The following is a 26,300-nucleotide window of genomic DNA, read 5'->3' as shown; positions in this document are numbered from 1 at the left end:
TCCCTTGAATTTCATTTAACAATCCAATAGTGTACCTTGCAAAGTGCTGGTGTCAAATGGGCAGGGCAAAATAAGATATGCCCCTGTGTACTCATTTGATTCTGGATTAGTTGAAGCTTCTAGAGAATTTTAAAGAACAACCCCATAGAGTGCACATTTCTGTAGTGCAAATGAGATTAATATATGAAACATTTCTCTCAATTCAGAAGTGGGCAACCATTCTCAGATATCTTAGAACAGGGGTAGGCAACCCAAAACACTCAAAGAGCCACTTGAACCCGTTTCCCACCAAAAACAAAACACCGGGAGCCGCAAAACCCTTTTGATATCTAAAATGAAGATAACACTGCATATATCCTTTTTTATCTTTATTATAGGTGTGTGTGTGTGTGTGTGTGTGTGTGTGTGTGTGTGTGTGAGAGAGAGAGAGAGAGAGAGAGAGAGTTTGTGTATGTGTGTGTGTGTATACACACACACACACACACACATTAAAAATAAAAGTAAAAATATGACTCTTGGGAATATCCATACTATTAAAACAATGATCACCGAGAGAATGCTTTAAGAGAATAAAATTACATACACACATAGGTAAAAAAAGGATATATGCAGTGTTATCTTCATTTTAGATGTCAAAAGGGTCTCTCTGTCTCTCTCCCTCCCTCCCTCTCTGCCCTTGGTCTGCCACTCCTCTTCCCCCACACTCTTTCTTTCTCTCTCTTTCCTCTCTCTCTCCCCCTCCCTCTCTCTCTCTCTCTCTTTCTCCCCCCCCCCATCTGCTGCTCACCTGGCAAACTTCAAGTTGTTCTCCAACAAGATCAGGGGTATGCAACCTCGTCTCTTTTATGACTCGTGGACTTCAACTCCCAGAATTCCTAAGTCAGCCTAGCTGGGCTAGCTAGCTCTCTCCTGCCCTTCCTGCTTCCTGCTTCCTTCAGAGACGCAGCAAAGGGAGGAGCTCCGCCCAGAAAGCTTTTCAGCTCCTCGGAGAACACTGTGAGTGCACTCTCTTTTACACACACGCACACACACACACACACAAAACACACACAGAGAGAGAGAGAGAGAGAAGCTTCACACACACACACACACACACACACACACAACACACACACACACACACACACACAGAGAGAGAGAGAAGCAGGGAAGCGCAATTGCCTCTCTCTGTCTCTGTCTCTCTCTGCAAAGGCAGAGGAGGCTGGGAGCCACAGGGGAAGGCTCAAAGAGCCGCATGTGGCTCCGGAGCCGCAGGTTGCCAACCTGTGTCTTAGAAGGATACAGTGCTTGAAATCAAAGCCACCAAGGAATGCAGTAGGAATAGGAAAGTCATACTACCCTTGTTCTGATCCCATCAGAGGTCACAAAAAGCACAATCAGTGATACTGATAAAGGAGAATATTTGTAATTCAGGATTGAAATGAGGTATCCTTGATGCTCTGTAAGTTTGGTTCTTTTGTTGCAGACATTTCATGAAATGCCTGTAGGAAAACAGTCAAGCTCAGAGAGCACCAAGAACCCACACACACATACAAACAATGATGTTATCAAATTAGTGAAATGAAAAAAAAAATCCAGATAAACTAACTCCTTCTGGAGTTTCAGTTGAAATATTATTTAGCATTGCTTTGTTCAGAAATGGCTTTTTGAGGGGGGACTGTATTTGTTGAGTCCTTGGCGAGAAGCAGACACGAGAAGCAGTTGTAGTTCTCAGGTTTTCTTTTATTCTGTGTTCAGCTTACAGGTGAAGGCTTCAGCAACGCCCAAAAGCTCCCAGCCTCTTATATAGGCAATTCCCGGTCAATGTGTTACTTTTCCCGCGCCAGCACCCGCGCATGCGCACAGGCGCTGGCGACAGCCTGTCTGGTCCCGGGCAGCTTGCACCTGCCCGGGACTGCCTGCAAACGCCCCGAGCCCGTTTGCAAGGCTCGGGACATAACACCCCTTTCCCCCGGGCTAAGACTACTACCAACATACAATTATTTCTTGATGCAGTGTTCTACTCCCCAGTGCTCCTACTGTTTACTGGCTTTTGTTTAGCCAGCAATGTTATGTAATCCTCTAAGTACTTAGGAGATTTCCTTGCTCTCTGTGACCTTCTCAGCTCTGGGTTTCTGACAGGTGTACCCTGACTGAAGGGAGACGTGAACCTGTTCTCCTTATCTTGCCTTGGTGCCTTCCAAGGACTGTGCCCCAATGCCTGGCCTGCTTGCTCGCCCACCGGGCTCGTCAGGCCAGGGCTTCTGTCACTTTGTGACCTGGTTGACCTGCCTAGCTGTAGGCCCTCGGGCCCCTTGAAGTGATAGCCACTGCTGGGCGTCTCTGTAGAACCTCCTAGGTCCGTCCAAGACCTGTCAGGAGGCTGTCCATTCCCTAAACCCCGTTCTGTGTCCGGGCTCGTGTGGGTTTCTGTACCTTCCCAAAACTCAGTTACTCCCTGATTTGGGCTAGAGGTGTTGCGGTCGGGACTTGGTTCCTCGACCACCTCCCTGTATGTTTGACCCCCTGTAGGACTTGGGGTAAGGTCAGGCCAACTCTGGGGATTATGTGCCAGCTCTCTTGCGGGGTATGATTTATTGGGATGCTCCCGGGTATCCTCCCTGACTGGAGTACTGTGCTGTGCAGGTGAATAGTGATTGTACCCCCGGGGTGACTCCCTGGCTGGAGTAGGCGTGAATGCCTGGTAGTTGGATAGGCTCTTAGAATTCCTGTTTGGGGCACTCGCGGAATCTTGGAATGGGCCGTTTGTGGCTCCATCATTGGAGGTGGGCAGCAGCTCGTGCCCCTCCCTTTGCTCTAAAGGGTCCCCCTCCCCCCTGGAAAAGACTCAGGAGTCTCATCTGAAAGATCCCGCCTAGGGCAGAGTTGGTCGATGTGCCGACGCAGGACACGACCGTTGTCCAGGGCTACCTCATAGGATAGAGGACCTGTGACCCTGGAAATAGAAGCGGGGACCCATCTATGACCAGGCCCGTAATTGCGAGTCCAAACCGGGGCACCCACAAGTAGTTGTCTAGGTGCCCTAGGATGTGGAGTAGATGAAGGCAGTCTGTCCGGATGCAACCGGTCAAGCTTCGTAGTAAGTTTGCGCCCCCAGCGAAGTTCAGCTGGGCTTCTCCCTGTAGAAGTGGACGGTGTGGTGCGGTAAGAAAGGAGAAAGTCAGCCAACCTGTGATGCCAGTCCCCATAGGTGAGTCTTTTCAAGGCGTCCTTTGTGATGCGGACCATGCGTTCAGCCATACCGTTGGTGGACGGGTGGAAGGGTGCAGACGTGGCATGACGAATCATGTTAGCCTGTAAGAAAGCTTGGAATTTGGAGGAAGTAAATTGAGGGCCGTTGTCAGATACGATGACCTCTGGGAGCCCGTGTGCAGCAAAAATCCCCCTCAGTACCTGAATAGTCTTTGCATTGGTGGTGGATGAGACAGGTACAACCTCAAGCCATTTTGAATGACTGTCAACGAGGACCAAGAAGAACTGGCCCTGAAAGGGCCCAGCGTAGTCAATGTGCACCCTAGACCATGGGGACTGTGTATCCTCCCATCTATGCACAGGAGCTTGGGGCATCTCTGGGCGAGAGCGCTGGCACAGGTGGCATGCATGCACCTTAGCCTCAATGTCCTTATCTAAACCAGGCCACCACAAGTGGCTGCGCGCAAGGGCCTTCATGCGAACAATGCCAGGATGACCCTCGTGGAGGGACTCTAAGATCCTAGTCCTCATTGAGGTGGGAATGACAACTCTGTTTCCCCAAAGCAGACAACCCTGAGAAGTGGACAACTCGTTCCTTTTGGACCAGAAACTCTGAAACTCAGGACTAGGGCAGTGCTCAGGCCATCCAGACAAAACCCAAAAAAGGACACGTGAAAGTGTGTGATCTGTGCCTGTTTCAGCGGCGACATCCCTGGCATTCAGAGGGGACTCGGGCAAGGCTTGGATGGATAGAATGTTGACAGCTGGCGCAGGGTCAGCTTCTACTACTGGCAGGGGCAATCTACTGAGGCCATCAGCATGGCCCATTTCTTTCCCAGGCTTGTGGAGTAAGGAAAAATCATATGCAGACAGAAAAATAGACCACCTAAGCATTCTAGGGGAAATGATTTGGGGAGTTTGTTTACGTGTGGTAAACAGTCCCAGCAGAGGCTTATGGTCAGTGAAGACCGTGAAATGCCTGCCATACAAGAAATCATGGAATTTTTTAATTCCAGCAACAACAGCCAGAGCCTCCCTGTCTATCTGAGCGTAGTTGCGCTCAGCAGAAGACAGTGTTCTGGAGTAATATGCAACAGGAACCTGAGTTCCATCAGACCTGAGGTGGCTCAGGACGGCTCCTACCCCGTAAGGGGAAGCATCACAAGCGATGCACACAGGAAGGGACTCATTGAAGTGTGCAAGTACACTGTTAGAAGTGAGTAAGGCCTTGACCTCATTGAAACTAGCCTCATGTGTTTGTGACCACTGCCACACTGCTTGTTTGTCTAATAGCCTGTGAAGAGGCTCAGCTACACTAGCTTTATGTGGAAGAAAGGAATTGTAGAAATTCAGGAGGCCCAGAAAGGCCTGAAGTTCGGCCTTAGACTTTGGCCTAGGTGCTTCTAAAATGGCAGTTAGTTTGGATTCAGCAGGGTGAATCCCAGCAGCATCAATTTTGAACCCCAGAAATTCAGTAGAAGGCACCCCAATTTTGGATTTGTCTTTTTTGAGCTTGAGGCCTGTTTTCCTGAACCTTAACAGAACAGCCCTTAGCCTTTCAGCTAGAATGTGTGTGGAGTCTCCTGCAATTAAGACATCATCAAAGTAGGGGCAAACCCCCGGTATGCCCCGTAGTGTGTTTTCCATTACGCTTTGGAAAATCCCAGGAGCGACATTCACTCCAAACTGTAGCCTTTTTACCTTAAAGGCTCCCCTGTGGGTCACAATAGTCTGAGCTATAGCAGCATCATCATCAACAGGCAGCTGTTGATACGCTTGAGCTAGGTCAAGCTTTGCAAAAACGCGCCCCCCCTTGAGGGAGGCCAGAATATGACTGACCACAGGAACAGGATAGGCATGTTGCTGCAATGCCTTATTCAGAGTGCATTTGTAGTCAGCACAAATGCGAATGTCCCCATTTGCCTTTAGAGGCGTGACAATGGGGGTCTCCCAAGGGCTGGAATCAACAGGTTCTAGGATTCCCTGTTGGATCAGTTTGTCTAACTCAGTGTCAATTTTACTCTTTAAAGCAAAAGGGACCCTTCTTGCTTTAATTCTAATGGGAGTGACAGTGGGGTCTAGTTTTAAGGACACAGGGGGTCCCTTGAATGTGCCCAGCTGGGGGCTGAAGACATCTGCAAATTCTTTGCAGACTTCCTGTAGGTCGAGTGTTTGTAAGCTGTTGAGCCCCGTGACGTGTATCCCCAAGGCTTCAAACCAATCGAGTCCTATGAGACTCGTTCGTTCACCCCCTACTACTAATAGGTCTAGTGGACCTTCAAAATTCTTATACTGTACGTTAAGGGTGGCCTCCCCCTTAACACACACTCTCGAATTTTGAAAGTCTGTTAACACAATGTCAGAAGGCCTTAATTTAGCCTGAGTTCCACTGCCGGAACAAATCTTCCTAAATGTATGTAAGGATATGATTGAAAGGGCAGACCCCGTGTCTAGTTCCATAGTTAATGGAACCCCTTGTAGCTTCACCTTGAGTGACAGCTTTTTCTTGATGGGCTTGTGTGTGCCTGTCCTGAAGATGCTTCTTCGCGAAGCGCAAAAACCTACCCTATTCTGGCTGGGGACCCTGGTACCTTTCAGGCGCGGTTCTTCCTGAGGTTGTACCTTTCGTCGGCCCAGACACACAGCTGCAATATGTCCTTGTTTCCCGCACGCCCGGCAGATAGCGGAGCGGAACTTGCAGTCGGTTCTCCTGTGGCGACCTCCACAGCCGATGCACTTGAGGGGAGCTGCAGAGCTTCCTTTCTGATTCCCTTCCTTCGTTGGGTGGAGACGTCGACTTCCTCGTCCGGATCCTCCTCGGAGTTCCCTTGGACGTCCTCTTGGTGCACGGATGCAAATCTGGACTGTTCCTGATCGGCCGCATGTTTTTGACGGCGCCGCCTGCTGCTTCTTCTGCGGTGACCTCTCTTAAGGCATCTTGGAAGGACAAGTCTTCTTTGGCGAAAAGCCTCTGTTGTAGATCTCGATGCCTTAAGCCGCACACGAATCGGTCCCTCAGTCGTTCTTCGAGGTCCTTGAACTCGCAGTGCTTGGCGGCCTTCCTCAATGCAGTGATGTATTCTTTGGCCGACTCTCCGGATCGTTGATCCCTCTGCTCGAAGGTGTGGCGCCATGCGATGACGGACATCTTGGGCTGGAAGTGCTCCTTCAATAGCTTCTTTAGATCTGCGTAGCTGACAGACTCTAATGGGACAGGTGCTGCAAGGTTCTCCGCGATTTCGAAGGCGTCTTGACCGCAGACACAAAGCAGGGTGGCAGCCTTCAAGCTATCTTCCCTCACTTGGTTCACCTTGAGGTAGTTTTCCACCCTGGCTACGTAGGACTCCCACCGCTCTGGATGTGAGACGTCGAATTCCGAAAGCCTTCCAACTTTTGCCATTTTCAGGAGACGGGTCTATCAGCCAGCCTACCCCCGAATGCACACTGGATTGGCGGGTAGCTGCCGAGTCAACGCCGTTCCGCCGCTCAGGACTCACTTGGGTAAGCTTACACCTCTTCCTTTCCAGGCGATGTAAGGCATCCCACCTTCGTCGCCAGTGTTGAGTCCTTGGCGAAAAGCAGACACGAGAAGCAGTTGTAGTTCTCAGGTTTTCTTTTATTCTGTGTTCAGCTTACAGGTGAAGGCTTCAGCAACGCCCAAAAGCTCCCAGCCTCTTATATAGGCAATTCCCGGGTCAATGTGTTACTTTTCCCGCGCCAGCACCCGCGCATGCGCACAGGCGCTGGCGACAGCCTGTCTGGTCCCGGGCAGCTTGCACCTGCCCGGGACTGCCTGCAAACGCCCCGAGCCCGTTTGCAAGGCTCGGGACATAACAGTATTAATATCTCTTTCAAAGTAAGGAGGACTGCGCCCTCATTCAAGAATGAAACCAAGAGCAGGCACCCTGAGCTAGCTAGAGGACAAGGACACAGAAAGACTTATAGAAAACCCCTATCTGCTTCCTGGAGACTCATTGGAAAACTCTTAGATTATTGGTCAAGAGTCCACTGCCCAGCTAGAATCCAACTCTGAATGGATCCAAGTAGTTTTCTCTATCACATGCTTAGAATATTCTTCCCAGCAGTCCTTCAGCAAGCATATTTTCCTAATGTATGGGTTTATTAGTATCAAATCCCTGAGAAATCATGATCTTGAATAGAAATATTCATTTTTTACTACTTTCTGCATACAATTTGGAGAAACACAGTTTTTTTCAGGCAGGATCCTCATAAATCAATTTTTGGAAACAGATTTTCAGCTTGAGAAAAATAGAAGTAACATACTTCATGAAGTGTTATCAAGTTTGCCTCAGAAAAATTGAGGTTTTATTGATCTCAAAAAATATATTGTGACTCTTCTGTGGTGTTTGGTAGCTCTATTGACCAATGCTTTGAGCTTTCCTTCCTTCCTTCCTTCCTTCCTTCCTTCCTTCCTTCCTTCCTTCCTTCCTTCCTTCCTTCCTTTCTTCAACCATCTCCTTTTCTTTGCTTCCCCCCCCCTCCTCCTTTCCATCTCTCCTTCCTTTCCATGCAGCTGTATCTCCTTCTTTTTGGTTTTCAGATAAAGCTTAGTTAACAGCCTGCCATGGGCATTATAGTTTCTTCATACCTTAGGGCCACTGGTTTGTAAATAAACAACCACCCTTTACCCTTTGGATAGCTTCAAACTGGGTTTGTGGATTACAGCTGGCACTGGGAGAAATTCTCTGATTTGCATTCATCCTTTGCTACTAGCTCTTCCATCTTCCTCAGTCATGCTCAGTTTGTCAGCTGGATTTGATCCAGCTCACTGGAGATGCTCTTGGCAATGTCTGGAATGCACAGAGGCAGCCCTGTCTGCTTTTATGTAATCACAGGTTAATTTGATTCCCCATCATATCTAATGCAAAAAACCAGATGTATTGGGATTGTTTGATGCAGCTGATAATTTGGAATGATCATTGCATCTGTCTCACCCACTTGGCATGACATATCTCCCTACTAATGGTAAAAATGACTTTCTGTTGGATGTTGCTAGGTCTGCAACAGTGATTTGCTCCCTTCCCCTCCCTTATCCAGACTCTGCTCAGTTGTGGCCCAATTAGTGACTTTTAAATAATCTAACTCAGTGTTTCTCAACCTTGACAATTTTAAGGCATGTGGACTTCAGCTCCCAGAATTCCACAGCCAATGCTGGCTGTGGAATTCTGGGAGCTGAAGTCCACATGCCTTAAAATTGTCAAGGTTGAGAAACACTATTCTAACTGAATGCCTGAATGCCTATTTTGGTCACAATATTAAAAAGAAGTTGAGAGACTGGAATGAATGCAGAGAAGGGCAATTAGGATGGTTAGGGGGCTGGAGGCTATAACTTAGGAAGAACAGTTGCAGGAATTGGGTATGTCTAATCTAGTGAAAAGAAGGTTAGGAGGGGGAGGCATGCTAGCAGTATTCCAGTATTTGAGAGGCTGCCACAAAGATGAGGTGGATCAACCTATTTTTTAAAGCACAAGAAGGCAAGACAAAAAACAATGGATGAAAATTAATCAAGGAAAGAAGCCACCTAGAACTAAGGAGAAATTTCCTAAAGTGAGAATGATTAACCAATAGAATGGCTTGTCTTCAGAAGTTGTGAATGCTCCAACACTGGAAGTTTTTAAGAAGAGGTTGGACAACCATTTGTCTGAAATGGTATAGAGCAGGCATGTCAAACTCGCGACGTCATGTGACATCGCACAACGTATCGCAACTTTTTCCCCATTGCCGGCAATGGGGTGGGCGCGGTTTCAGTATGATGTATCCGGCCTGCCGGCCAGCAGTTTGACATGTCTGGTATAGAATCTCCTGCTCAAGCAACGGGTTGGACTAGTAGACCTTCCATCTGTGTTATTCTATGTTATTCTAAGTCTGAATATTTCAGATGAATGTTTCCAGAAAATATTTTAGAGACCTTCCCCATATGGCCCTTAAAAACAGAAGAAAAATTTGTTTCTTTTTTCAACCTTATTGCCATAACTTTGCTTATTCTTGCCTCCAGCCTATGAGTCAGATAGGTTCAAACCATCCTTAGCTGTTCTGAAGTTAAAGTAGATCTTTTCTTTGATTCCAACATCAACTAAGGGCAATCTCAACGTGTATAACATCTATGAAGCTTTGTCACCCAATACTTTTGAGGAAGTTAAGGGATTTAGAATAGAGATAATAATGGGAGAATAAGGGTCAGAACTGGGGAACACAAATTTCATGCTGGTAAATTTTCTGCTGATTTAGCAATGATTGAGAATGCCTTTAAATGGTCAGGGCATAGTTGAGTTCATGCCAGACTTCTGGATGGTTATCAGCTTAAATGTGCAGATTAAATTCTAAATTATCCATATCTGCATGAATGACATGGCTACTGTATTAACAATAAAAAGCACAGAGAAAACATATTGGAATTATCTAATCTATTAATCAAAACTGGAATCATAGAGGTGACATGAATACCTTGATAAAATGCTTGAGCAGAACATGACTCAGGATTCTAAACTCTTCTAATCCTCAAGGGCTAATCCGACCTCCCCATAGGGCTCCTCAAAATCCATACTCCAAGACCATTAATGATCCAAAAAAAATATGCCACTACAAAACTCTTTCAAGATGGTACCCTTGAATTATTTAAAACAGTATTTTAGTAAACCTGTGCCAAGAAAACAGTCCAGGCTGAATGTTTTGTTAGGACTAGCTTAATTTCTCAAATAGATTTAATTAAAGTGAATAATTGACTAGTATGGTTAGTCTTATTAAGTTTTGCTTTGTTTTAAATTGTGAATGTGTTTTTTCCAGACAGAATCTTTGCTTGAGTAGCCTTTCATATAACAAGAAAATTGTTCAATGCTTGCAATTTACTATACTTATATTAACAATTTCTCTATTGTATATATATTTTTGTTTTGATAATATTTGACTATTATTATTGTTGTTGAGCATAACAAATTATTTATAATATTCATTTGATTTTTTCACCCCAATTATTTGAATTACATTTTCAAATCTGATTTTTCGGTAGGATTTAGCCATATCACACTATGTATCTTGTTCCCTTAACTTGAATGTCTTCAGGTCAAGCAGAAAGTGGAACATCTAATGCTTTCCACTAATCCTCTCACCATCTAACTGGGAAGCTCTTGCAGATGGCCCCATTTCTTCTCCTTGAACACATCTCTCTCTCTCTCTCTCTCTCTCTCTCTCTCTCTCTACCTCCCTCCCTCCCTCCCTCCCTCCCTCCCTCTCTCTCTCTCTCCTCTTTTCCCTTTTTAGTTTCTTCTCAACTGGCCAATCTAGTTTAAGAATGATTTATATGGAATCCAACCCATTTTTGTACTTTTCATTACTGTTACATTTTTCATCCGATTTAATTAAAAGTTCCTGGTTTCATGTACTTATACCAAAGGCAATAATTAGGAAAGTAAATAATTATATTCATTTTCTCTCCTCAGTTTTAAGACTTTAAATGCCTAGAACCAGTGATTTTTTTGTAAGAAAAAAGATGCCGGAACTCACATCTTGTTAATCTTTTATTTACCTTTCGCACATAGTCAATCACTGTACACACACCCACACACGTCAGTTGTGTAATGAAACATAACAGTTGTTGTCCACAGTAAGCACTCAGCGCATGACCACATGACCAATCACAAGCCAAGCAGTGCCCCAAGTCAAGCAGTCAGACAAAGTATGCATGCATCAGAGTCAACACACAAGCAGCCCCCATGCCCTGTTTTAATGATTTTGCTGCTGACCTGCTATGCTCAATAGGGCGATTCAAGTCCAAGTGGATCAAACATCAAATTTTCAAAAGTTACTTTTAAAACTTTGAAAATCTGTCAAAAAAAGGTGAGTACTGGTGAGTTCTATGACAAAAAAAAGCACTGCCTAGAACTAAGGCATCATGCAGCCCATCCTGCTCTGTTAGCACACACACACCCAATCTTTCTCTTTCATTTTCTTTGTGACTCACACAAAATAGTTGAATGGTGGCTATTATAATGTACATATATAAGTTAAGAGTGAGATTTTGCTTTCTACCTTCAGTCATTTTAATTGATGTAATCAGAGGTTGATCTTTGATAGCAGAAAAAAAGTGGTGTGTCTTATGACAACTGAATCATCTGCTACTATATTAGATTCATAATAGAATAACAGACTTGGAAGAGACATTGGAGGTCTTCTAGTCCAACCCCGTTCAAGCAGGAAACCCTTTACCATTTCAGACAGATGGTTTTCCAAACTCTTCTTTAAAACTTCCACTGTTGGAGCATTCACAACCTCTGGAGGCAGGTTGTTCCACTGATTAATTGTTCTATCAGGAAAAAAAAATCTTAGTTCTAGGTTAGTTCACTCCTTGATTAGTTTCATCCATTGTTTCTTGTCCTGACTTCTGATGCTTTGGAAAATAGGTTAACCCCCTCTTCTTTGTGGCAGTTCCTTAGATATTGGAACATTGCTATCATATCATTCCTTGTTCTTCTTTTCATATAACTGGACAAACCCAATTCATGATGGATTTTTGAAGCAAGGTTTTGAAATTGATTGATATGTTCTCAAAAACTACTCAATCTTTGCTGGACAAACCAGTGCAAACCAGTTCATATAAATATCCCATAGTTCAACAAGCATTATTCGCATCTAGCTGAGGCTATTATATTTGTTATGCCAGCTGCTCAGAATAAGAATGCTTTTCTTGAAGTTATTTAAACTCTAATTGAAACTGGCCAAATACCAAATAGCTTATGTGATTCATTTTTAAAGTTAGTTCAGTATAATAACAGTTATTAAAGTGCTCCAGTGATCTCATTCGATCCAAAACATATCCTTTGCTGTATTGGTTCTCAATTACCAACCTAAATTGCCAAATATCTTATTTGGCACTCCATGATATTCAGGCCTCTGAACCTGTTAGACTTCAGTGTCACATAAAAGAGATTTAAACACTCTTCAGCAATTTGGATTAATGAGCTAAGCCTTATTAATTTGAAAAAAGTTTTTTTTTTCTTGGCAGCTAGTATCAATAACATACATTTATCCTGTAGTTTGCACCATCAGCTGTCAATGCTAAAGCCTTATGAGATAAATAGGGTTTGGAATTAGCCTTATAGTTGGAGATTTCTGCAGAACATAAAATTAAGACTCTGAATTTTGCTGAAGTAAATGATTTGTAAATGAGGGGGAATCCAGAGATTCAATTGTACAACTAAATTGGTTTGATCATTCTACAGTAAATCATTATTTAGTGATGCAGTAATGAGCCAAGACATTTCCAGACTCATATACTTTGTATCTTTCTTCAGTTATGTATGCAATACTGAAAAGTTCTTCTTTCCATTGTGGATAAATTACTGCTCCACTGAGAATATATTATTAAATTATGATGATGATGATTTGCCACATAGTCAGATGTCCAGACTGGATTTGACATTTTTATCTACTTATCAAGGCCTTTCCAATAATCTGGAATAAGCAGATGTGGGTGTTTTTATGGTGTTCAAGGTATTGTCTCAGGATGTAAGCTGTTCTGAGTAAGGCTGCCTTTTGCAATTGACTGATTGTCAATGTCGCTGGTGTTCAAGTGGTGCTCTAATTGTTTTGGGATTGCATCCAAGGCACCTGTTACTATTGGGACCATTTTTGCTTGCTTCTGTCACAGTCATTCTATATCTATTTGCACTATTTTGTATTTTGTGATCTACTCCAGTTCTTTCTCTTATATTGTCTCCAGGTACTGCCACATCCACTAGTCAGACTTTTTTTTTTTTGGTCTTTTTTTATTTATAATTGTTAAGTCTGGGGTGTTATGTGGCAGGTGATTGTCTGTTTGAACTCTAAAGACCCAAAGCAATTTAGCTTCTTCATTTTCCATGTCTTTGTCTTTTTTATGGTTCCACTACTTCTTGCTTGCACCCAAATGATATTTCTTGCAGATCTTCCAAGGCTCCATTGTTGCTAGTTTGTCATGCCGCTGCTTGTGGTCAGTCTGTATGATCTTGTTGCAGCAGCTAACTATGTGCTCCACTGTTTCTTCAACTTCTTTGCAGAGGTGGCACTTGCTGCCTGTGGCTGTCTTCTCAATTCTGGCCATTTGTTCTCAATTAAATTATTATTAAACTATTATTATTATTACATTTATTTACCTCTTACCACAAGGTAACTTTGGGCGGTTACATGTCATGTTAAGTCATTATTTTTAACCACAGATCATTAAGTAGGAGCACACAATATTCTAAATCATAAGCCATATTAAACCAACTTCTTTAAAACTTAGTATAATGTATAATCCTAGTTTTTTGCTATTTCACTAAATGGACAAAACATGTTAGTTTTAACTATGATTGCTGTAAAATTACTTCAGACTAAATTATACCAAAACTGGCTTCTTTTTTTCTAAATGTATTTACTTATACATTTAGAGTTTTGATTATGCTACACAATACATTTCATTTTATCTAAAACATAAGTGGAAATGTTTGACAATCTTGTTCCTACTGTATGTCTGAAGATAAAGGAGGAAACAGAATGGAGAAATTTAGGAGGAACCAAATTTTCTTTTCATAGTAAGTCTCACAATGTTAAAACATAACTTAATTTTACAGTTGAACACATCCAATGTTGTTACAGCCTGTAATATAAATATACCCTTGACAACATGACTACAAATTGATTCATCCTATTCAAAAAGGTTTGGTCAAAACATAAAGCTGATTGAGCCAGAATATTCAGAATGAGAGAGAGAAAGCTGTAAAAGTACTCTCCTTCGTTCACCCCTTCGTTTAATGGAGTTTCTGTCTGTCTATTACAAATGAGGCCAAACTATATAAATGATAGAAGTGTAATGTCAGTTCCTAATGAAGATGTCAAGTTCTATGTCAGAATGGTGATCTTACACAGAACACTTTGATGTTTGCATCCTTTTCATTCTTTTACTGTAGAATTGAATCTCAATCTCAAAAAAATGCCAATGGATAAGAAAGGAAGAGATAACAAATCAAGGGGGAAAAAGAACCTGCAAACCTTTGAAGACGTGATTTCCTTTGACAAAGATCCATGCAAAACATATTTTTGTTTTAAAAAAAAACTATGTGTAAAAGCAAAGTGAACTGCTACATTTCACCTTCATTCCATCTAAACTTCTTAGAGCAGTTAGACTTACCTTAATCTTGAAGTATAATGTTCATATCATGATTAAATAAGAACATCCTAAAGGGGAAACCAGACTTTAGGTAGCAAATAATGCAACAATTTGTCTTGGATAGAGTTGACAGTCAATGATTTTTGTATCTAAGTACTGGCATGTTTCCTGATTGTTCTCTTTTAAAAGTTCACTTATCCCCATTTCTGCTTGAGTTAACAAATTTACCTGCAGCCACTAACTGAACTAAATTTAGTCCATCATAATATTTGCCAATAGGTGCAATTGTTCTCATGCCTTATTTTGAAGCTTCCACATTGCTTCCAAATCCAGCAGAGCTCTCAGTGTGCAGAGACAGCATGACAAAATGGGGGCCTTTTTTTTGTGCTTTACACAGTTGAAGCAGCATGGAATATGCTATTTTTGGCTTGAAATCCATATCAAGTTAACAACATCCATATAATGCATGTAGTGATGATATCTTTGCTCTTCTGGCCCTTGCTTGCAATAATGATGTTACCACCCAAAGACATTTAATCAACACCATCCCCATCATGCCAGGATATTTTGAGATTCACTTTGTTACCTCATTTAGTTCAGCCACTTCTGATTGATCAGCTTGTGTCTGACCCATTGCTGGAAAAATGTGCAAAAGTACCACCCATCCTTATCACCAGTAATATTTGATCACCTAAATTAGTTCATATTTGATCACCTTATTAGTTTAAAGCAGTGTTTCTCAACCTTACCAGTTTGAAGATGCATGGACTTCAACTCCCAGAATTCCCCAGTCATCCATAGTGAATTGAAGTCCACACAACAAACTACCAAGGTATCAGTTAAAGGTTCCACAATATTAATCACTGGGATCTTCTGTCATTGTTGTTATTGTTGGCAGCATATCCACACTGGACAGAGAGGCTGAACGATACCCAGTTAGACAGTGGGGATCAACTCCGGTGGGAGTGTAGAGCTTCTGGAAAGCCAAGGCCAACTTATCGCTGGCTTAAAAATGGGAATACTCTACGGCCAGAGGTAAGTATGCTATAGTTTTATTTGCTTTCAGATTGTCTTAGGACAGGGCTCTCCAAACCTGGCAAATTTAGGACTTGTGGGCTTCAACTCCCAGAATTCCCCAGTCAGTAGGGCTGTAATTCTGTGAGTTGAAGTCTAGAAGTCTTAAAGTCGCCAAGTTTGGAGAGCCCTGTCTTAAAATATGGCCTTGGGTTCAGACGCCAATTGAATTAGGAAGTAAAATAATGATATATTTACTATCATTCTAAAGCAGAGGGCAAAACATTTTCCAAGTGGAGACAATTCCAGATGTAGATGGAGCCAGGAAAAAAATCTGAGATGATCACAACCAAAAAAAATAGCTTTGACTTAAATAACATTAATATAAATTAATTACAGGGAATGTGATTACTTCCTGTGCATTCAAGAATTCTTCTCATTTTTCATATTCGCATTCTAATTTGTTGGTAACTGTTGGAAGAGTTTTGATGTTTCAAGGAGCTTAGGGGCCTTCATTAAGTTTCATTTTTTTTAAGACTAAAAGATATTTTTGTTATGGCTTGAGTTTGTATCACCTGTTTTGAATCCATATTTCTTTTTTCCTTAGGTCTGTGGCATTCTAAATCTGTATCTTTTTTTCTTTCTTAAAGTGTGCATTAAAATCCACAAGAACCTGAAGAGACACTTTTTTAAATTTGTGCATTTCCTTTTATATATTTTATTATTTTATGTGCCCTATGACATAAATCTCATGACAACACCTCCAACACTGGAAGTTTTTAAGAAGAGACTGGACAATCATTTGTCTGAAATGGTATAGGGTTTCCTGCCTGAGCAGGGGGTTGGACTAGAAGACCTCCAAGGTCCCTTCCAACTCTTTTATTTTTATTATCGATGCCATCAAGAAAATAGCCCTTCAACAACCATTCTACTTGTCCTTCTTCCTTATCACTAATAAAACAGAAAATACAAGGCATTGTAAAGTTCTGAAGTCTTCTTATTACAAGAAAATACTTTTTTAAAAAAATCAACTTTTCTTTATCTTGAACTAATTATTTAATGTTAAGATCTCCATTATATTTTGGCATCAACAGTGTCATTTGCTGTGCTCTTTACTCCTAATAAAATCAGTTCCTGGACCCGAGAAAGCTAGTTATACTTATCTATATCAATGGTGGGATTCAAATACGTGAACAATCAGTTCTCTGTGCAGATGCCGCTTCCGGAAGTCCATTCTGGGCGTGGGCAGCAAAACATTAGCTATCAGTTCTGTCAAATTGGTGCAAACTGGCTGAACCCCACCACTGATCTATATCCATATCTATAAATGGATTGTAAGCCTTTATTACAGAAGTATTTAGTTAACCTGCAGGTACAAATATTGTTAGAGATTCATTTCTTGTATTCCATTGCATTTTACTGCAAGGTAATAATAATAATAATAATAATAATAATAATAATAATAATAATAATAATAGTAGCAGCAGCAGTAGTAGTAGTAGTAGTAGTAGTAGTAGTAGTAGTAGTAAAGTGGGAAGGGACCTTTGAGGTCATCTAGTCCAACCCCCTTCTCAGGCAGGAAACCCTATACCATTTAAGACAAATGGCTGCCCAATCTCTTCTTAAAAACCTCCAGTGTTGGAGCATTCACCGCTTCTGGAGGCAGGTTGTTCCACTGGTTAATTGTTCTAACTGTCAGGAAGTTTCTCCTTAGTTCTAGGTTGCTTTTCTCCTTGCTTAGTTTCCACCTGTTGCTTCTTGTCCTGCCTTCAGGCGCTTTGGAAAATAGCTTGACACCCTCTTCTTTGTGGCAGCCCCTGAGATATTGGAACACTGCTATCATGTCCCCCCTCTTCTCTTCATTAAATTAGACATACCCAATTCCAGCAATTGTTCCTTATATGCCGATCCTCTTTGTTGCTCTTCTCTGTACTCTTTCTAGAGTCTCAACATCTTTTTTACATCGCGGTGACCAAAACTGGATGCAGTATTCCAAGTGTGGCCTTACCAAAGCATTGTAAAGTGGTATTAATACTTCACGTGATCTTGATTCTATCCCTCTGTTAATGCAGCCTAGCAGTGCGTTGGCCTTTTTGGCAGCTGCAGCACACTGCTGGCTCATATTTAGGTGATTGTCCACTAGGACTCCGAGGTCTCTCTCACAGTTACTACTATTGAGCAAGGTACCCCCTATACTATACCTGTGCATTTGATTTTTCTTGCCTAAATGTAGAAATTTGCTGTTTTCACCATTGAATTTCATTTTGTTAGATAGCGCCCAGTGTTCAAGTCTGTCCAGATCATTCTGTATCTTAAGCCTGTCTTCTGGAGTGTTGGCTATTCCTGCCAGCTTGGTGTCGTCTGCAAATTTGATGAGTTCCCCATCTATCCCCAGTGAAGAGCACTGGGCCCAGAACAGAGCCCTGGGGCACCCCACTACACACTTCCCTCCAGGTAGATGCAGTTCCATTGAGGACCACACGCTGAGTACGGCCGGTCAGCCAGCTACAGATCCATCTGGTGGTGGTGCTTTCTACCCCACATTTTTCTATCTTGTCAAGTAGTAGGTTGTGATCTACTTTATCAAATGCCTTACTGAAGTCTAAGTAAATTATGTCCACAGCATTCCTCTGATCGGCTAATTTTGTCACTTGGTCAAAGAATGCAATAAGATTTGTCTGGCATGATCTATTTTTGACAAACCCATGTTGGCTTTTAGTAATGACTTTGTTTGCCTCTAGGTGTTCATTGATTCGTTGTTTGATTAATTTTTCCAGAATCTTCCCAGGTATTGAGATCAGGCTGATAGGTCTGTAATTTCCTGGGTCCATTTTTTTTTTCATTTTTTGTAGATGGGAACTACATCAGCTCTTTTCCAGTCCTCTGGTAGTTTCCCTGTGCTCCAGGATCTTTGAAAAATATAGTTCAGTGGTTCTAAGATCACATCTGCCAGTTCCTTCAGAACCTTGGTGTATAATCCATCTGGTCCTGGCAATTTGAACTCGTCTAGGCTGAACAGGTGCTCACTTACCATTTTCTTGCCTATCTTAACTTGCGTTTCTATTCTGTTTTTTATGGCACTATTTTCGATAGGTTGGTCTGTTTTTTCCCTTTGTGTAAAGACAGATGCAAAAAATGAGTTAAATAGTTCTGCTTTCTCCCTGTTGCTTGTCACCTTCTTGCCACTTTCACCCACTAATGGACCAATCATTTCCTTCACTTTTTTCTTGTTTTTTACATGTTGAAAGAAGCTTTTTTTGTTATCTTTGACTTTGGTTGCAAGCCTTAGGGCATTTTGAACCTTGGCTTTCCTCACTTCATCTTTGGAGGCTCGAGCTATTTGCTGATATTCTGACTTAGTTATGTGCCCCTCTTTCTACTTTCTATACTTGTCCTTTTTATCTTTCAATTTATCAGAGAGTTCTTTATGCAGCCATGCTGGTTTCTTTTGAGAGCTGTTATTTTTCCTCTTTGTTGGTATTGTGCTAGACTGGGCTTTTATTATCTCATTTTTCAAAATTTCCCAAGCTTCTTGAGTTGTTTTCCCCTTGAGGTTTCTCATCCATGGAATCCTTCCCAAGCCCTCTCTAAGTTTATTGAAATTAGCTCTCTTGAAGTCCAAGACTCTAGCTTGACTGTGTTCTATTGCTTGTGCTTCCATAATGTTGAATTCCAATATTGCATGATCACTTCCTCCCAGGGTTCCTATGGCTTCAACACCTTCTATCATTTCATCTCTGTTAGTGAGAATTAGATGCAAAATGGCTAATCCCCTAGTTCCCTTCTCTACTTTTTGGGAGACAAAGTTGTCTGCTAGGTTTGTCAGGAACCTATTTGATCTTCCACTTGGTACAGAGTTTGTCTCCCAGTTGATGTCAGGATAGTTAAAGTCCCCCATTACTATTGTGATGTGCTTCCTACATACTTTAGTTAGCTGACTAGCAAAAAGTTAATCTATTTCCTCTGTTTGGCTGGGTGGCCTTTAGTATGGCAATGACATTTTTTTCCCTTTTATTCAAAGTAATGCTTAAATACTCATGAAGAATGAACTCACTTCACTCATTCTGAAATATCATCTTCTTCTCAGCTTTTCAGTGGTAGCAAAGTGTTTTCTTCAATCCCTTTTCATAATAATGGCATCTCAAGGATGGTTCTCTCTTCCCTCAAAACGGTATGCCATCTCAAGTGAAAAGGCATATATGTAGCACCAGCTTTACTGAAGAAAAACTATCATAACCTAAAATCCTATTGTATATCATTTATTTTCTAGTAAGATGGAACACTACCAAGAAATCAAAGGCTTATTTTCTTAGCTCAGATGAGTACTCTTCCAGCAAAAAATAAAATTTAATATTTTTATTGTCACTCGGTAGGGATTCTTCAGCAGGAGTTGCTTATTCCCAAATAGTGAACTAAATCTGTTCCAGTTCTGATACTTATTGTACTGAAACATTATGCATCGTGTTAGCTATATATTATAGTTTGTTTGACAATGTTGCTGTCTTTGCAGTTCTGGACAGTGATGACAAATAGAACAAACTAAATAAAAATCAAATCCTCAGTAAACTATCATAATAGTCTATGCTTGGTTTGGCTCACTAACTACATAAGACAGTTCTATTCATTTTTTCAAGATTAGTGTGTTAGTAGCTCTGAATAATTGCTGAGAGCAGTAAAGGATCAGAACAGTGAGATTTCACCAAAGTCTCATTTTTAAACATGAGCAAGGATTATCCTAGCCAACATTAATGATATGCAGTTTTAAGCACCCAAAACATCTTAACATTATCACAAAGTAAAAAGATAAAACAATGAAGAAACTGTCAACATGGCACTCAGCAAGCTCTTTTAATATGTGTTAAGCACATAAATATGTCATTCCCTCTACAGCCATCATTACTTGAGCTAAAACTGAAAACCACTAAATTTTCCTGATTTTCTTTGCTTTTGTAGAATTATGTTTCTATTCCATTACAGAGCAGAATTGAGATGGTTAATGGTGTACTGATGATCCACAGTGTTAATCAGTCTGATGCTGGAATGTATCAATGCGTAGCGGAAAACAAGCACGGAGCCATCTATGCTGGTGCTGAATTGAAGATTTTAGGTTTGTATTTAAGGTTGTTATTCTTTTTTCCATTCATTTGCTAAGAATACAGTGTTGATTCAGACCCCAAAAGAATGAAATGAATGTGTCCATCTAGTTATACAGGTAGTCCTCAATTTATGACCACAATTGAGCCCAAAATTTCTGTTGCAAAGCAAGACAGTTGTTAAGTGAGTTGTGTCCCCACCTCACAATCTTTCTTGCAACAGTTAAGTGAATCACTGCAGTTGTTAAGCTAGTAAAACAGTTGTTAAGTGAATCTAGATTCCCCATTGACATTGCATGTCAGGAAGTCACAAAAAGTGATCACATGACCCTTCATGACCCTGCAACTGTCACAAATACATGCCGGTTGCCAAGCAACTAAATTTTGATCACATGACCCTGGGGATGCTGTAAGAGTCATAAATGTGAAAAATGGTCATAGGTCACTTTTTTCAGTGCTGTTGTAATTTCAAACAGTCACTAAACAAATAGTTGTAAGTCAAGGACTACCTGTACATCCTTTGACAGATCCTTATAGGGAAAAAGGTAAAATAGAAATGTTATAAACAAATCCACTGTCTGAAAACCTGAGGCAATACTCCAAGCTGAGTTATATTTCTGATACATATGAATGGGAAAAAAATATTGTTATTATTATATAACACTTAAAAACTTAGTGTAGAACAGAAATAAATATAAATTCAAGAGTTGCTATGAGTACAGCAGCCAATAAATTTGATTTAAAGATAAATAAATTTTACTGAAATGAAAGTATACAGTAGCTAGCTGTATTGAAAACATAAGAGCTATCTTGTTGCCCTTATCTCAACAAATCCAATAAATATTGTAGACTTTCATCAATCAAAACTGTTCAATAGAACTAAGATTTATAAAGATTTAGATATACAGTATATGGAATTAAACAAATCATTCTCATCAATAGAAATTATGTATTAAACTGCAAGCATGTTTAAGTTTTCAGAAGTGTGCTAGTTGTGAAATACTTCTATAACGTCTATTCCAATGAAATCTGTCCATTGGAATAGATAGTATTAGTTCCTTTGATCCTGTCATTCCTGACCAATCTTTCATTTCTTTCTTTCACTCATAAATAATGCAGTTATAGCATGAAAGAATATTTAATGGGTAAGATAAGGTTGGTAAGATTAATGGGTCTCAGCCCATCCTCTAATACTTTGTTTAACAGCTATATGATTTTGCATTATAAAGACATTTCATAGGGGAGAGTCAACGAACCAATCAACCAAGGTGATGAGCCATCTCTGAAAATATTTCTTGACGTAATGGGCTTGGATGGTTCCACTGAGATTTATTTCTTTTCTCAATAGCTTCTGCTCCAACTTTTCCCCTGAGTCAACTGAAGAAGACCATAATTGTTACCAAAGGCCAAAAAGTCACTGTGGAATGCAAACCACAAGCGTCTCCCAAATCAACCATTGGGTGGAAGAAAGGAGAAAAAAACATGCGAGAAAATAAAAGGTCAGATATCCATTTATTCATGTTTACCTTTTACTTCCATCAGTGTCTGCAAGAAAAAGATAAAGCATAAGAATAGTCAATCAGCAAGCTTTGGCTATTAAATATTTTACATTATGTATAAAAATGATATCATTTTGATAATGAAGTTTCATATATATCGTCCATTATTGGCAACAGCCTTATTTAAATGGTTTGCTTTTTTAGAGGAAGAATCTTCTTCTCAAGAGAAGACTCTTTTTCAAAATTCCAAATTATCAATTCTAAATCAATACCAACATTTCATTCCAGCAAATAATGACAACAGGATCCAATATGGGTTGTTCATTGGGACCAGTGGTTTAGTCTCTTAAACTGGAGCCTATCCTCAGGGAACTTCTCTCTACTGGCATGTGTGCTTTTCTGTGAGTCATATTTATGTGAAGCCTGGTTGAGTGTGGCTTCCTATTGGTTGATTGGCATGTTGATGGCTGGCTATTGGCTGTTGTTCCTTGTGGTGCCAAGTCCTCAGCTCCTAAGTATCTGATAAGCTGGTGGTAAATCAGCACTCCTGTTGACTGACAAGGGGCCCATTTCCCAGGCTTCTGTCATTTTCCTGTCTCTCTTTGTATTTCCTTGAACAACAGTCTTAGTAGTTGCAAAATTGAAAATATGTCTTTGTTCATTGTAATATTGACAGCAATCATTATTTCTCTGCTTGTGCATTAGATCCTAAGCAGGTTTGGGATCTATTTGTTCAATCCCTTCTCTTTTTTCTCTTACATTTCTTAACCTCCCCATTTCATATTATGATGCTACTTGTCTCCATACTTCTTAATTAACCCATTTTTGCAAAGAATAGCTCCCTAGCAATTTCAAATTAAAAAAAAGAAAAGAAAAAAATGCAGAGAGCAGATGAGGGAGACAAGAAAAAATGTAAACTAATAACTTCTTATTTTTAGAACAGTTACAAATGTAGTGTCTCTCCCTTTTCTTTAAAATTATACATGATTCCTTCTTTCACATAATTAACCCTTTTTAATCAGCAAATCCATAAATCTTCCGTTCATTTTTTCTCCTTTTCAGCAAAAAACATCCATAAAAGGTGTCCAGTCTTTCATAAAAAAATACTTGATGTCTTATCTCTGATCAAACACGTCAATCTTGCCATTTCTGCAAATTCTATCATCTTCACTCTCTACCCTTCCATTTTAGGTAGTTCAGTATTTTTTCATCTCTTTGCATGTGATACTCTCTTTCCTCCTTGTCTAGCTTTTTGATCTACACCTCTTTATCCCTTCTACACTGTAATGGAAGTGTGGATGACCTTGGGGGGGGGGGAGGGAAAGAGAAGCTACCTAAGAAATCATCTGTCATAAGAGGGAGGAGCCCTCAATGGCTTGATGGTCAGAGAAAGAAATGGGTCTAGCAGTTAAAGATGGCAGTGGGGAGTTTATACTTTCAGATTTGCAAATATATAGCCTTGCAATAAATTAGAATTAGTTCAACTTGTCAAGTTTCCTGTCAGGCTAATCTGTGAGGGCTGACACCTTTAAATTTTATCTATCTATCTATCTATCTATCTATCTATCTATCTATCTATCTATCTATCTATCTATTTAATTATTCTCCTTATAAGGCAATGAGCAGCTTACAGATTATGGTACAATATGCTACAATTTCTGGACTTCAACTGCTTAATTTTTAATATGTCTGCGCTAGATTGGGAATTCTGAGAGATAAAGTCCTTACAATTAGGTAGCACCCTAATTTAGGAAAGTATGTTAATGGAAAACTTGAAACTGGGCCTCAGATATGAGGTAGTTGGAGATATTTTATTCAAAGGGATATGCAATTTTGTCCCTCCCCCCCTCCCCCCAAAAAAAATCCTGTGTTGTAATCTTGCAATTCCCTCTGAATGATGCAGCCAAATTGTGATATGATAAAGAGGAAGATATTTTAAGATATGCTTGGAGTAATTGAAATTAATTTAATGTTAATTACTGCTAGAGCTTTCATTTTTGTTCCAAGAAATTGGTATTTTTGCTAACGGAACCCTGAGAATTCAATTCTGCTATGAGGAGAAGAGTTGCATATTTTTTGCACATAGAAAAAAATTGCAGCATGTGCATTTATAGATATGGAGAATCATATCTGTACACAAATCCTATTTCTATTACTAGCCATCTTCAGTTTGAAGTGGTCATATTATTATGGTATTTGCCTTCTGCTGTACCTCAACTACTTATGATCTAGAAGTGTGTAAATCAGAAAACAAAAGAGAGAACTCTAGCTGAAATTAAATAATTTGAAATGAAAAACAGACCAATGTTGATTTTGATCTCTTGCTATGGATTAGCAGAAACTCTACACTAACTTATCTGAACTTGATAGAACTTTTTTTTTAAAGATCTAGATTTAGGTAATAGGTCTATTTGCTCAGTAAACTGAATATAGGGTTTAAATCAATGAAGAGATTCCTCTCTCTCTCTTCACTAACCTATGACTTTCATGCATGCCCAAATGTCTTCTCATTACTGAGCTTTTACACCAGCTCATTGTTATCATTACATGACCATTAATTATATTTAAAATAAAATGATCCCAAATGAGTTTAGCAAAGAAAAATCTTATTAAGATTCTATTATTACTTACTTTGCTCTGCAAGGGAGAAAAAAAAAGAATGGAGTTTAATTATCTGCTTTTAGCTAACAAAACCCAGTGTGTTTTGGAAAAATGTAATGGGTTGCTTTGGTTTATTAGTCTTTTCTGAAAATGAATGGCAATATCAGACCCAAACTCTTTGCATTTCAGGCTGTGTGTTTCAATTTTATGGTGGATGATTACAAGCTGATTGCTAATCCTCAAACATTTAACAAAACTGTATGAGCAGCCAACTAACTTCCCCTTTTAATGATTTCCAATCAATAAATTCACAAAAATGTTAAAAACTAACCTAAGTATGCTCTGTAGCAGGGATGGCCATTGAATTTGAGACTAGAAGTCTGCCTTCTGAATGGTCACAGGAAGTTTGAATGATATGAACATTTTGGTTCCTATCTCTCTTGTTTTAGAATAAAGTAGAAACCAGTGTAAAAATCGTAACCCCAATTTTCAGCACTTTAAGTCTATTGGATTTAAGCCAGGTTGGATTTTTAAAAGCAACAGGAGGGGCCTTTTCAGAGTTCTCCCATATCCATCCCCACTCATGATTTTGAAGAAGAAAAAAATAACACAGAAATAAAGTGGAAATGTGGTAGCAAAATTCAGTCACTATGGGTACCAGAAATGGTCAAATGAGTTCATGGGCTACAAATTATCCATTTCTGCTTCAATTATCCTGGCACTTAGTTGAATGTATAAGGGCCTTCAGACTAGGCTATACAGTGGCCTCCATATAAAGCCACAGCCTTTCTCTCCCCTGACTCCATAAATGTTGACCAAAAAGACAAGAGCAGTTCATTGTGTCAACTAGGATCCTGAATCACAGGGAGAGTTGTTTCTAAACTCAAGCAGTTATTATTGTAGTTCTCCTTTAGATATTTGATTGAACGTGATGCTGGGGGTGGGTCTAATGTCTGTGCGATGCTTCAGGCAGGTCTAGTGCCTGCGCAAACTTGGGGGTGACACGAGCACCTGCACAACATTGGGAGTAGGCCTGGTGCCTGCACAACACTGGGAGCAGGCCTAACGCCCGCACAATGCTCAGGACAGGGCTAGCGCCCACGCAACACTTGGAATGAGGCTAGTGCCCATGCAATGCTCAGGACAGGGCTGGCACCTGCACAATGCTCAGGGTGGGGCTAGCACCCATGCAACACTCAAGACAGCACTAATGCGAGTGGGACGCACTGGCCAGCCATTCACATGGCCCGTAGTGGACCGCCAGTAGTGGACCGCCTCCCACAGGTTGGGGACCCCTGCCCTATCTGATCTGAAACCTTCCACATGCTTATATGAATGCCTGAACATTGTTGTGATGCCTGTAAAAGATCACAGAATGAAACAGCACAATATATACACATATTCACATCTTTGATTTATCTAACTTTGTGCATCTTCAATGAAGATGTCTGTTTCCAAGACTTAACTCTTCTGGACTCAACTGGCAACTACAAACAATATAAGGAAAGCTTAGCTTACCACCTTGGGAAAATCCCAGGGCCCATTCCTGTTCCAAAAGGATTAATCAAGAATGTTTTCATTATTCTTTCTGCATTTCACACTGATGTCCAAAAGTACATATCTTCTCTTGTGGTTTTTTGAAGAATAGAGTGACTCTTTCAATTGTTTCAGAATACCACATTGTCATCAACCATTACTCAGAAGGATAGAATCGAGTCACATGAAATGTTAGTACCAATTCATAATGCCTTGGTAAGA

General features: G+C 40.6%; 1 protein-coding gene across 1 annotated transcript in view; it reads left to right on the top strand.

Moving 5' to 3' along the window:
* LOC120310071 (contactin-5-like) overlaps positions 1-26,300 on the top strand; it is a 166,430-nt gene that overhangs the window by 96,443 nt on the left and 43,687 nt on the right. Inside the window, exons 7-9 of the mRNA XM_039348030.1 lie at positions 15,234-15,370; positions 20,327-20,456; positions 21,791-21,941. Of these exons, the coding sequence (XP_039203964.1) occupies positions 15,234-15,370; positions 20,327-20,456; positions 21,791-21,941 (418 nt within the window). The remainder of the gene's footprint in view (positions 1-15,233; positions 15,371-20,326; positions 20,457-21,790; positions 21,942-26,300) is intronic.

Source organism: Crotalus tigris, unplaced genomic scaffold, assembly GCF_016545835.1.
Source record: "Crotalus tigris isolate CLP2741 ecotype Arizona unplaced genomic scaffold, ASM1654583v1 scf7180000018110.176419, whole genome shotgun sequence".
Classification (NCBI taxonomy): Eukaryota; Metazoa; Chordata; class Lepidosauria; order Squamata; family Viperidae; genus Crotalus; species Crotalus tigris.
The sequence above is the reverse complement of the archived record's forward strand: the minus strand, read 5'-3'. Positions and strand labels throughout refer to the sequence as shown.